At 42.9% G+C, this 13425-nt stretch overlaps 1 protein-coding gene across 1 annotated transcript in view; it reads right to left on the reverse strand.

Annotated features, from left to right (window-relative positions):
- hprt1l (hypoxanthine phosphoribosyltransferase 1, like) overlaps positions 1-13425 on the reverse strand; it is a 72489-nt gene that overhangs the window by 12559 nt on the left and 46505 nt on the right. Inside the window, exons 4-5 of the mRNA XM_073070407.1 lie at positions 8076-8141; positions 513-530 (exon numbers count right to left, since the gene is read on the reverse strand). Of these exons, the coding sequence (XP_072926508.1) occupies positions 513-530; positions 8076-8141 (84 nt within the window). The remainder of the gene's footprint in view (positions 1-512; positions 531-8075; positions 8142-13425) is intronic.

Genomic DNA, 13425 nt, shown 5'->3' on the forward strand with positions numbered 1-13425 from the left:
AGTATGTATTGACATTGGACAGGGTTCAAAGGAGGTTCACAAAAATGATTCTGGGAATGAAAGACTCATCATATGAGGAGTGTTTAGTGGTCTGGGCCTGTATTTGCTGGAAATTAGAAGAATGGAGGGGTGGGATCTCATTGAAATCTACTGAATGTTGTAAGGCCTAGATAGAGTGGATGTGGGGATGATGTTTCCTATAGTGGAAAAGTCTTAGATGTGGGGGCACAACCTCAAAATAGAGGGACATCCATTTAGAATGGAAATAAAGAGGAATTTATTTAGCCAGATTATAGTGAATCTGTGGAATTCATTGCCAGAGGCAGCTGTGGAGACCCAGTCATTGTGTTCATTTAAGGCAGAGGTTGATAGATTCTTGATTAGTCAGGGCAAAGTAAGCTTTTCCCCCTCCAAATCCCTAAATGGTTATAAATCACATATAAATCTTACAAATAATGCTTCCAATGAAATATTAAACAATGCTGCAATAGATCAGAATACAAGCAACTTACTTCAACTATCAAGATGTTCTGCATCATGTGTTAGCAGTTGGGAGAGAGAAAACAAATACAAATAATTTTAGTTTCATTTCACTTTGCATTAAATATTAAATTACCAGTGTGCACAATTTTGAGAGAATGGTAAGTGCTCTGGGCACAGGCTTTAGGCCTTGGTTTTGACTTGGCCTTGATTACCTCATTATATTAGTCTTCACTAATCAACGTTCTTAGCCACATCTCTTCTAGTCTCAACCCTCCTCCTCCTGCTAAGACTGCCTTCTAGAAAGATGATTAATTCACTTAGAAGTGGGTGACAGTGTGTAAATACGTCTCTACCAAGGTGGTGTTATGTGCTCCTTCCCTCTGCTAGCCTGCAGATCACCTTTGGACAAGGTGTAGCACCAGCTTCAACCCCTTCCCTCACCCACCCCTGATCAAGGTCACGTGAAGCCATGGGAGCAGGTGGTGGATGGTCTTATGAGCAGCTGCTGCAAATCACAAGTACTGGTTATTTGACCACTGACATCAGGCCAACAGTCTCTGAAGAGTATTGATAATGGCTGGGGTCACGCATCTTGTAAAAACACAGCCCAGAAGGCAGCTATGGCAGCCTACTTCTGTAGAAAAATTTGCCAGTAACAATTAAGTTCATTGAAAGACCATGGTCACACCAATGTCATAATAAACAAGTGAAAAGGACTCATCCACTCTCTAATCAACTCCAAGATTCCATACTGCTAAATCCAGAAGCTATGATCTAGCATTCTAACTCCCATAAATGGATTAAAAAATATTTTATGGATATTATGATGTTATAGAGTTGTACAGCACATAAACAGGCACTTCAGACTCCAATGCCGACATTTTTTCCAATCTAAACTAAAACCCATTTGTCCACAATAGATCCCCATCCTTCCATGCCTTACTTTTCTAAATATCTGTCAAAATGCTTCATATACACACAGTAGTAATTGTATCTGATTTTGTCTCTTCATCTGGCACCTCTACCCCTATCTGTCCTCCTAAATGCATCACTTTGGACTCGTCAGGATTAAATTCTATCTGCCATATTTCCAACCCAATTTTCCAATCTACCTACAGCCTCAAAATTGTCCTCACTCTCTACAATGCCACCAATTTTCATGTCATCCCTGGATTCAGGCTTCAGACTCCTAGTCTGTTTTGCAGATCCCTGCACTAGCAGTTAATTTAATGTTATGTCACCTATTGATGGACTATGAAGGGAGAGGTACAATATATTTTAAAACAGGGTGGTTGACGTCTGGAATGCATTGCCAGAAGAGGTGGAGGAATCAGATACAATTACCACTTCTAAAAGATGCATAAACACGTGAATAAGCGAGGCTAATGCAGTCAAATAGGAATTAGTGGAGATGGTCAAGAGGGTTAGCAGGGGTAATATGGGCCGAAGGGTCCATTTCTGTGGTGTACAACTATTTTTCATGACGAGGTTGGAATCTCTCATACACACCTTTTTCTGCAACATTTTTCTTCTTCTTTAAAAAAAATGTACATTTACCACATGAGAATTAAAGATTAATAAATGCAGAAAAAGAATGGGCGATGCAGATCTGATCATTGTTCCCTCTAAGCAGCATGGTTGCACGGCTATACAGTAACCAAAATGCTCCTGCGCACATAGCCTTCGCTGCCACACAAATAGAATAAAAGATAGATGCTTACAAAATGTGAAAGTTCCTTTATTGCTCTGCATTTCCATTACCGTTCAATTAATAAAATCAAAAGTATGTGATTTTTCAACTTTCATTCTCAGTATTCACAGTATGTATGCTACAAAAAGAAATTAAAGTGCTGTGCACTTTTCAAGCTGTGTAAAAATTTCTTGCTGAGAGCAATGGCTGGTCCTTGCAGCTGTAAAAAAAAATAAAGAGTGTTGGTGGTGCTGTTGTTTCCAAAGGAAGAAGAGTGAAAAACCCAGATTATTTTGGATTTTGCACATTGACCATGGCTCCAAAGCAGAACTAAGACTTTATTTGCCACATGGGGTGGCACAGTAGTGTAGTGGTCAGCATGACAATTTACAGTAGAGACGACCCGGGTTCAATTCCCACCGCTGCCTGTAAGGAGTTTGTACGTTCTCCCCATGACCGTGTGGGTTTCCTCCCACAGTCCAAAGACGTACTGGCTGGTCAGGTTGATTGGTCATTCTAATTGGCCGATGAATAGTCAAGCATTAAAACGGGATTGCTGGGCAGCGTGGCTCAAAGGGCTGGAAGGCCTACTCCGTGTTGTATCTCAATAAAAGAGTATAGAAGCAGGATCTTTGGCCCACTGAGTTGGTGTCCATCATGAACACCACACCCCCCCCACCCCTATTTATATTGATCTCCATTTTTATTCTCCCCTCACACTCATCATACAGAGGACGGTAAACTTAGCCAGCTCCATCCTCCCCACCATCAACAACATCTTCGAAAGGCAAAGCCTCAACAAAAAAAGTGAACATTGGAACAGCTGCACTTCACAGAGCAGCACAGCATGTGCTTCAGCCCGTAACGACGGTGCCACGTATGACGTCAAACTAACCCACTCCTTTCTGCCTGAGCACAATTCATATCCTTTGTACCCATCTAAAAGCCTTTGTAGCACCACTATCACATCTGCAACGTCCAGGACTGCAAAGTAGAAAATGGAAAAAGATTATTTTTTTAAAAAATTAAGTACACCATTTTAGTAGGCGAGCATTTTGGAGACAGTGACCATCACTCCCGACCTTTAGCACAGCTGTGCACAAGGACAGGAATGAATGATATGGCGAAGGATTTAATTGAGGGAAGGCTCGTGATGGCAATTGGCAGCAGCATAAACTGGGTACAGATGTTATTAGGAAAATGCACAGCCGAAATGGGGGGATTATTTAGGGACCACTTGCATGGTGTTCTGGATAAACAGAGAAAGGAGGGTAGAGTAAAGGAATTTCTAATCACGAAGAAGAAAGAAGCATACTTAAGATTTAGGAAGGAAAGACCAGACAGGGTCTGCAAGAGTTATAAAGTGGCCAGGAAGGAGTTAAAGAAGTGACTGGGGAGAGTTAGAAGGGCACATGAGAAGGCCTTGGTGAATAGGAGAGTAGGATTAAGAATAGCGTACATGAAAAACAGGAGGAGGGCTAAAGTGAAGGTTGGAACAATCAGGGAAGAAGTTGATGAGGGATGATGTCATATGCCTGGAGATGGAGGAGGTTGGGAAGATCCTTAATGAATACTTTGCCTAAGTGTTCACCACAGAATGATGAATCTGAGACCAGTACAGAATTAACTAATGTACTGGATCATGCTGAGGTTAAGAGGGGATGCTGGAGGCTACTGAAAAAAACATCTAGAAACACGTCCCTGGGGCCGGACTGGATATACCTCAGGTTACTCCAGGAAGTGAAGACATTGCTGGGGCATTGACGATGATCCCTGTGTTCACCCTGGCTACAAGGGGTAGTACTGGAGGATTGGAGGATGGCAAATAGAACACAGAACATAGTACATTAACAGCAGATTACAGGCCCTTCAGCCCAGGAAGAGACATTTAAATGACTCTTGGATAGGCATATGGCTGTAAGAAAAATGGAGGGTTATGGGCTGTGTAAGATGTTAGGTTAGATTGATGGTGGTGTAGATTTATAAAGGTTGGCAGAACATCATGGCTCTCAGGCCTGTACTCTGCTCTACTATTTTTGGTTCTATTTAAGGCACTGTTAATGACTATTCTATATAAAACATTAAATAAACCACTTTTGGAATACTATGAGCAATTTTGGGTTCCAAAACACAATGTTGAACCAATAGAAGTAGAAGCTACCAGAATAACACCTGGTATGAAGTTGAACTACCATAAGATTCTAGTTTCATTAGAACAAGAGACATTTGATGGGAGCTGTTAAACAATGAGAGATGTTATAGATTAACCAGAAAAAGACAATTTCCAACAACTGAACTGTTAAAAGTTAAAAAACAGATTTAAATTTTTCAGAAAATATCCTGTGTACATTTTAGTTTACAAAGAGGAGTATAACACTCTGAAAATGAAGGAGACTATGTGGGTGTTGGTTTAACCTGGCAGTTTTATTATGGAGACTTTGGGGAGTTAAGAATGAATGATTGGACTTCGTTGTATCTTTCAAGTTTTCCAACTTAAACAAGGTGGTTCTGAAATGTCTGGAATTGCCCGGTGTTTTAAGGCAAGATAGGTTTCTGTGAAAAAAAAATTAACAGCAGCCATACAGTGGTTACATCCGGTGGTTTCTGTAATGATTGAAGGTAGAGAGACCAGTTAACTACAGAATGGAAAGATAATGGTTCGTGAAAACTGTTCTTCAAAAGGGATTTAGTGAAACCAATCAAGCAGCCTTGTCTAAAAGACTTTGGTTTGAAAACCAGATGGTTCAGGGAGAGTTGCAGATTTGGAATAAACAGTAGTGTTTGGAGTTCATTCAAAAGTGGCAGTAAAAATAAAATTTGTGCAGTCTTAGCTGAGGCTGTGGTCAACTAACCTACCAACCCACACGTCTTTGGGATGTGGGAAGAATTATCTCATTATTCCTTTTCTCCTTTACACTATTTATAGTGGAAATAATGTAAAATAAATATAATGTATTATTATTTATAGTAATTTTTTCATGTCTTTGCACTAAACTAATCTTGCAAAAAAAAAACAAATTTCAGACATACACATCATTAATAATAATTCTGCCCAGCCCCATCTTTCTGCACCTGAACCAGAGCCCTCCATTACTACCCTGCCCCATCCATGTACCTATCAAATATTTCTTAAATCTTGAAATCAAACCGGGATCCATCACTTCCACTGGCAGCTCATTTCACACTCTCACCACCCTCATGTTCCCCTGAAATATTTTACCTTTCACCCTTGAATCATGACCTCTAGCTCTCATCTCACCCAAACTCAGTGGAAAAAACAGGAGAAAGTCTGCAGATGCTGGAAATCCAAAGCAACACACATGCACACACAAAATACTGGAAGAACTTGGCAGGGCAGGCAGCATCTATGGGAATGAATAAACAGTCAACTTTTCGGTCCGATGTCCTTTTTCAGGACTGAGAAGAAAGGGGAAAGAAGCCAAAATGAAAAGGTGACAGGCACGTCAGTGATAATAAACCCAGTTTTGATTCTGAAATTGGAGCTCACAGAGGAAACACAGGCACACACAGGAAGAACATGCAAACTCCACGTGGACAGCATCCAAGGACAGGATTAAATCTGAGTAATAGCTTGACCAGTTGCAGGGAAAAAGCAAGCACAACCTTCGACTGCTGTAGAGACAGTATTGAGAACAGATTCATGTGTTCTACAGAGGTCATCCAATTGCAGGAATGACATTTAGTTAATAATTTACACAACTAAATGAAAGAATTGGATTTTACCAGGGGAGAAAAAATACATTTGGATTTAGGTACCATACCCAGAGGCTGCCATCTAGAATAATTACCCCTGAAATTGAGAAAGTCATCATATTCTGGTCAGATATTTGATGAAAGGCAGTCTGGGCAAGACGGCTCCAAGCTGCTTTCTCCATTGAGATCATTGCTTAAAATGAGTTGTTTTATTTTAAGTTCATAGGGATTGTTTTGGGGGCAGAGAGGGGAGTTAGAGATCAGGTTAGGGTTTGGGGACAGTGACGTGGAGAGTTAAGAGATCAGGTTAGGGTCTGGGGACAATGACTTGGGGAGATAGTGGTCCAATTCGAGATTAGGGTCAGGGATGTAGAAGAGTTATAGGTCAAGCCCAAGTCTTCGCTCTGCGTTCAAAGGCCAGCAACGTGGATGGCTGACAAGGACATCCATGGACATCAGGCTATCCCAGATCAGTTGGCCACTGGTGAGCCGAATAAGCTAGAGACTGAGCCTGGAGTTCAGGGTCCTATCATCGACTAGTCCAGGAGTCATAATTTGAGAGAAAATTGAAGCCTGATTGCCGAAGCCTGCAGGGCTGCCCTAGATTTGGAGTGTCCACGCATGTGGACGGGAGGGAGGGAGAGAGGGAGGAAGAAAAGAGGATTGTTTGGCTGTTGTTTTGACCTGTTGTTTTTATGTTCTATTTTGCTCTACTGAGCATTGTGGGTGTGCTATGTTGTTGCTGGAATGTACGCCGACGCTTGTGTCTGCCCACAATGCATCCTCAGGTGTTTTGATTGTTAACGCAAATGATCCATTTTAACGTATGTTTTGATGTCCACGTGATAAATAAATCTGAATCTGAACGGAGTCAGGAATATGTCAAGTCCTTGCTCTGTGTGTGTGTGTGCTTCAAGGCATGATGGGATTGAGAGGACAGTGACAGTGGCAATGTTTCTCCCCGTGTTTCTCCCCGTGGGGAGTCAAGACCATCGATGGAGGGTCAGCCTCCCGGGATAGAGATGAAGGGGCATTTCATGGTGAACCTTTGTCTTCTCTGCTCCCGTGAGCTGTGGTTGCTCTGGCGTTGAGAATTTCAGTGCCAGAATTTCAGTGGGAATGGTGATCATTCCTTGAAGTAACCGGATGGTGGAGCTGGTTTTCCTGGCCTGCTTGGCCCACTCCTGCTTTTATTTCTTCTGAACAGAGTGCACCTCCATTATAAAAGGAGGCACATCAATGAAGTTAGAGAAACGAAGTTAATGGGAAGGCCAGTGGTGGAAGGGGAAGGTGGAGAGAGGAAGGAGTTCAGAATCAGAATCAGGCTTATTATCACTGACAAAGATCATGAAATTGCTTGCTTTGTGGTGGCAGTACACATAAAATAAGACATAAAATAATTACCAAATTTGAAATTAAAAAAAATACAGGCATAGTGAGGCAGTGTTCACAGGTTGATGGGCAATTCAGAAATCTGATGCCAGAGATGAAGAAGCTGTTCCTAAAACATTGAAGTGTGTGTCTTCAGGCTCCTGTAACCCCTCCTGATAGTACTAATGAGAAGAGGCTACGTCCCGGACAGTGAGGACCCTTAATGAAGGACAGCGCCTGTTTGATGATGCGTTTTGAAGAGGTTCTCAATGGTGGGAAGGGACGTACCCGTGATGGAGCTGGCTGAGTTTACAATCATATGCAGGCTCTATCCATCCAGGCAGGAGGCTCCGGGGTGCAGAGACTTTGGGGGACAATGTACAGGAGAGCAGAGTTAGGAGAATGGAGCAAAGAGTCGAGTAGAGCAGTCTGAAGAACTTCAAAAAAACAGGGCAACATGGTGGGGGTCTGCCAACTAGGACAAGGGTTCTAACAATGTGTGGGGGTGGGTACAGGAGGTCATCAAATGGTGAGTGTAACAAGTGAAATCTACAGAAATTTCCTGCACTGGAAGTGGTCACTCCATCCATCTTGTTACTTTGTGAGAACGAGACTTGAGTTGGTAGAGGATAGTTCAAGGATGCATTAAAAAAGCCATTATGGAATTATTAAGCTGACGGCTATCTTGTTGGAGAAAGTTGTTAACAAAACCATCATTGTTGTATTAGAAGTACCAAATTTCTCCTAGTCTGAAGTGGTACCCAACATCAATGCTTTGGGTAAACCATTCCAACATCAATGAGAGAACTATACCTACCTTCCCAGCCAGTGAAGACAGGTCATCTCCTCCAATAACTTTCACTTCCTCTGCAGTTTGATCGTTCTATATAATGCACAATAAAACAGTGAGAAGCAATTAAGTTTTATTGTGTCAACAACTATCAGAAGAGCTTCATCAGCATTTAATTCTGGTCTCACTCGACATCATTCCAAATCAAGGTAAACTCAAGTTTCTGAATGGACAATGAACCCATGAACACCACCTTTTTTTTTTGCACTACATACACATACCATACATATATGAAAAGCTCCCACAACCAAGTCCAGATCCTGGCCCTCATGTGTGGTTCAGCTACTAGCCTGGTGGAACCATTTCTACCAACAGAAGGGGCAAAAGTGGGTTACTGGTGTCTTAGAACCAGTCACTTTGGGCAGATGGGGCTCATTAGCCATGGTTGGCCACTCATCTAGGATAAGGAAAACTCTAATCTCAAACCGATACTGCCTTGCAGCTGTATCCACTCATGGGGTAACCCCAGAGGAAAAATTTGGAGCTGGAATCCCTAATACAGACCTACATTGGGTTCAACACTGACTGGCAACTCCTGTCACTGCCGCCAAACTATATCAGTCTCTGCCGTTCTCTCGGATTTATCAGCTGCATAGAGATGGAGAGCCTGCTACATGGACAACAGTTTGCTTTCCATATTGTACTGCTCTGGTTTACATGTCAAACACAGACAGCTACCACGTAATATCTATATTCGACTGTGATCCATAAAGGCCTCCTATATATTATACTACATATACTTCTCTATTGCTGCCGAAAAACAAATCTCATTGCATTATAATGTCTCTGGTTCTAATCTACTGTGGGTGGCGATGCAGTTTTACAATGAGCTGTTTCTATTTTGCTTTATTCTGTTTACTGGATGTGTTGCTCCTGATAACGGCCAACGTTTATCACCCGTCCTCAATCACTCTCAGGGTTAAAGTGAGCCCCGCACTTGCACTGTGCCGTCCTTCTGTTGAAAGATGCTGCCATTGTGCTGTTGAGTGAAGAATTCCAGGGACTCGTTATTTGCACTGAGCCAAGTGAGGAGGAGGAGCTGGCAGTCGCTGGAGTAGGAGCCTGTTTATTCAGTGGCGGAGAGAGCCCTCAGTGTGTGTGGGCTGGATGGGTCCAGCAGGGATGGAGGGTGCTGGATGGTTCTCTGGCAAAGTCGGAGACCAGTGGTGTACTGCCAGGATATGGGCTGCCTGCCGCCTTTTGTTTGTGATGTAGGTTAATGACTTGAGGTGGTACATATATAGTATACACACTTTGATAATAAACATACTTTGAACTTTTGAGTGTAGCATGAGCGATTAGTAAGTCTGCAGATACCTCAAAACTCATAAATTGCTGGAGGAACCATAGGTCAGGCAGTATCTACGAAGGGGAATAAAGTGTCTTTGTTTCAGGTCAAGACCCTTCATCAGGAATTGAAAGGAAGAGGGCAAAAGCCACAAAAAGGTGGGAGGAGGGGAAGGCGTACAAACTGGCAGGTGATTGGTGTGACCAGCTTAGGTTGGTGAAGGGGGAGGAAGTGAGAAGCGGGGGGGGGGGGGGGGGGGGGGGGAGGGGAGGGTTAAGTGGAAGAGGTAAAAGGCTGATGAAGGGGTCTGACAGGAAGGGACTGGGGACAATGAGACAGGGAAAGAGGAGGGGCATCAGAGGGAGGTGATAGGCAAGTGGGGAGAAGAGAAGGGGTAAGCAGGGAGCTAGAATAGGGAAATAGAAAAAGAAAGAACAAAGGGGGAAGAAATTACCAGAAAGAGAAATCAATGCTCATGCCATCAGATCAGAGGCTATCCAGATGGAATACGAGACGCTGCTCCTCAAACCTGAGAGCAGCCTCATCATGGTAGTGGAGGAGGAATATGGGAATGGGAGGTTAAATAAAAATTGGTGGCCATCAGGAAAATCCAGCTTTCATGTTGTGGATAGGGAAGAATGTTATCCAAAACCACAGCAGGATGTGGATCAGATGGAAAGTTTGCTGGAGGTGTTGGAAAGTTGTTTGGGTTGGAAGGGTGTGTGTGTGCACGCGTGTGGTGGGAAGGGGTCTTGTTTGGCTATTGTTTTGCTGTTGCTGCTGCTTGTGATGTTCTGCTGAACACTGTGGGCATGCTCCTTGGTGCTGGAATGTGGGGCAACACTTGCTGTCTGCCTCCAGCACATCCTTAAGTGTGATGGCTGCTAACACAAATCCACACATTTCACTCCATGTTTCAATATAGATGCAATAAATGAATTTGAATCAGAATCTGATTAGGTCCAGCAATGATGAAGGAATGGTGTTAAAGAACCTTCAGGTGTCCCCGCCGTCTTTCTTGGTGTCAGAGATGCCGGGTTTGTGAAGGGTTTTTGACAAACTCCCGTAGTGCATTCTGAAGAAGACACAAATTACAACCAGTGGTGGAGCAAACAAGTGTTTAAGGGGGTTGACAGGGTCCACATTTACCCAGCATAATGCTGAGTTCTACTGGAACTATACTCGTAAAAACAAGAGGTTCTGCAGATGCTGGAAATCCATATACAAAGTGCTTGAGGAACCTAGCAAGTCAGGCAACCTCTATGGAGAGGAATAAACAGTCGATATTTCAGGCCAAGATTCTTTATCTGAGAACATACTCATTCAGGTAAGTGGGAAACATTTCATCACGTTACTGATGTCCCTCATAGCTGGTATAAAGATTTCAGGAAATCAGGAGGCAAGTTATCAGCAGATTGCTGTTCACATTTCTATAGTTCCTAAAGATACATTTGGCAATAGTCCATGTGTTCCCTCAACTATACTTAACAAATTATTACCTCAAAACAAATGCAATATTTAAGCTGATGAATTCAAAGCTGGGCAGTAATGATATCTCAAGGGTATGCATCAGCCAGATGGCTCTTTTGATGGGATCCGTGTGTAAATGTGTTGTACAGAAATGCAAGGCACTGGTTTCATTCCCCAGTCCGAACATCATCAAACAACAGGGCTAAGCAACTGCAGAAATGGTACAATTGGCCTCAAGTCATTCTGGGCCAGGGGACGCAAGAACAGATGAAACCGGAGCAGGAGTTGGCCATCTGGCCCATTGAGCCTAATCTGCTATTCAATTTAGACATGGCTGACCTGGCTGTTATGTAAACCCAACCTACCTGCTTTTTCCCCACAACTCTAAACTCCCTTGCTATGCAGAAATTTATCTAACTGTGCTTTAAGTATATTTAAAGAGGCAGCCTCTCACTGCTTCTGCGTGCAGAGAATTTTACAGATTCACTACTCTCTGGGGAAAAGCAATTTCTCCTCATTTCAGTACTAAATCTACTCTTCTGAGTGTTGAGGTTCTGCCTCTAGTTCTGGTCACACTTTTAAAGATTAGCTTTATTTGCCACACGTCTATTCAAATACACATCGAAATGAGTTGTTTGCGTCACCGATCAACGCAGTCCGAGGACGTGCTGGGAGGCTGGCTTGCAAGTGTCACTGTGCTTCTGGCACCAGCATAGTATGCCCACAACACACTTACCCAAAACTGTATGTCTTTTAAAGATGAGAGGAAACTGGAGCAGCCAGAGGAACCACAAGCAATCATGAGGTGGTTGTACAAACCCCTTACAGGCAGGAGGAATTGAACCCTGATCTTAGAGCTGGTGCTGGTGCAAAGACTTCAAGGAATCATGCTAACCACTCTGTTACTGTACCACCCACTTACCAGTGGAATCAGCTTCTCTTCCTCCATCTTTATCTATCCTTTTCATAGAGTCATAGAACAGTACAGCACAGACACAGGGCCTTTGGCCCTTCTAGACCACGTCAAACTATTAATCTGCTTAGTACCATTGATCCGTTTCTAGACTATAGCCCTCCATATCCCTCTCAACCATGTACCTATTCAAATTTCTCTTAAACGCTGAAATCGAATCTGCCACTTCCACTGGCAGCTCATTCCACACTCTCACAGCACTCTGAGTGAAGAGGTTCCCCTCATGGTCCCTTAAATATTTCACCTTTCACCCTAAACCCATCACCCCTAGTTCTAGTCTCACATAACCTCAATGGCAGGGAAAAAAAAGCCTACTTGTATTTACCCTATTTATACCCTCACAATTTTGTAAACCTCTATCAAACTTCCCTGATTTTATATGTTTCTTATCTTATATAAGCTCATATGTTTTTGCAAAATTCCCTCTCATTTTTCTGACAACACAAGTATGGTCATAGATGACTCAAACTCTAACCCCCTATCTCCAGAATTAACTCCTCTGCACTGCCCCCAAAGCCAATATATCATTCCTCAATAAGAAGACCAGAACTGCATACAGTACTCCAGGAAAGGGAGATAAAAAAAATCTTACAATGAACATTATTCAGTCATATCTCCTGAGAAACAGACGCATGATATTATCATTGTTACACTCAATAGCCACTTCCTTAGGCAAACCTGCTTGTTAATATTAATATCTAATCAGCCAATCAAGTGGCAGCAACTCAAATTTTTTTTAAAAAACATGCAGACATGGTTAAGAGGTTCAGTTGCTGTTCAGACCAAACATCAGAATAGGGAAGAAATGTGATCTAAGTGACTTTGACCGTAAGTGCTAGATGGGATGGTTTGATCATCTCAGAAACTGATCTCCTGGGATTTTCATGCACAATCATCTCTAGAATTGACAGAGAATGCTGCAAAAATATAATCCAGCGAGCAGCAGGTCTGTGGGTGAAAACATCTTGTTAATGAGAGAGGTCAGAGGAAAATGGCCAGACTGGTTCAAGCTGACAGGAGGGCAAGAGTAACTCAATTAACTACGCATTACAACAGTGGGGAGCAGAAGAACATCTCTGAACACACAACACATCGAAGCTTGAAATGGACGGGCTACAGCAGCAGAAGACCACACCAACCAGGTCCCATTCCTGTACCTAATAGAGTGGCAACTGAGTGTACGTCTAGATGTTTGATGTAACTGCTCCTTGCAGTGCAGCAGCTTACATTTCTCGTGCACGGGTAAAGAATAGACAGCTGACCAAAGTATGCTTCCAGTAAAACAACACAACCGGTGGCCATTCAGCCCAGCAGATCCATGCCATGAGAGTTCCAAAAACCGCTCTGCATTTCCCTGTGCCCCTGTGATTTATTCCCCCGATACACACCCATCTCTCCTTTTGACTCTTTGTGTCACAAACCTACAGTCAACAGCGGCTGAGGAACCCAGCAGCAGATCCTCAGGATGCAGGCGAAAACCAGAATACCCACAAGATCACGGTGTAAACTTCACAAGGTCCAGAGGTCAGGATTGAACCTGGATCCCTAGAGCTGCTGTGACAAAATGACAAAATTATGAGGGTTTT

This window comes from Hemitrygon akajei, chromosome 17 (genome assembly GCF_048418815.1).
Source record: "Hemitrygon akajei chromosome 17, sHemAka1.3, whole genome shotgun sequence".
Classification (NCBI taxonomy): domain Eukaryota; kingdom Metazoa; phylum Chordata; class Chondrichthyes; order Myliobatiformes; family Dasyatidae; genus Hemitrygon; species Hemitrygon akajei.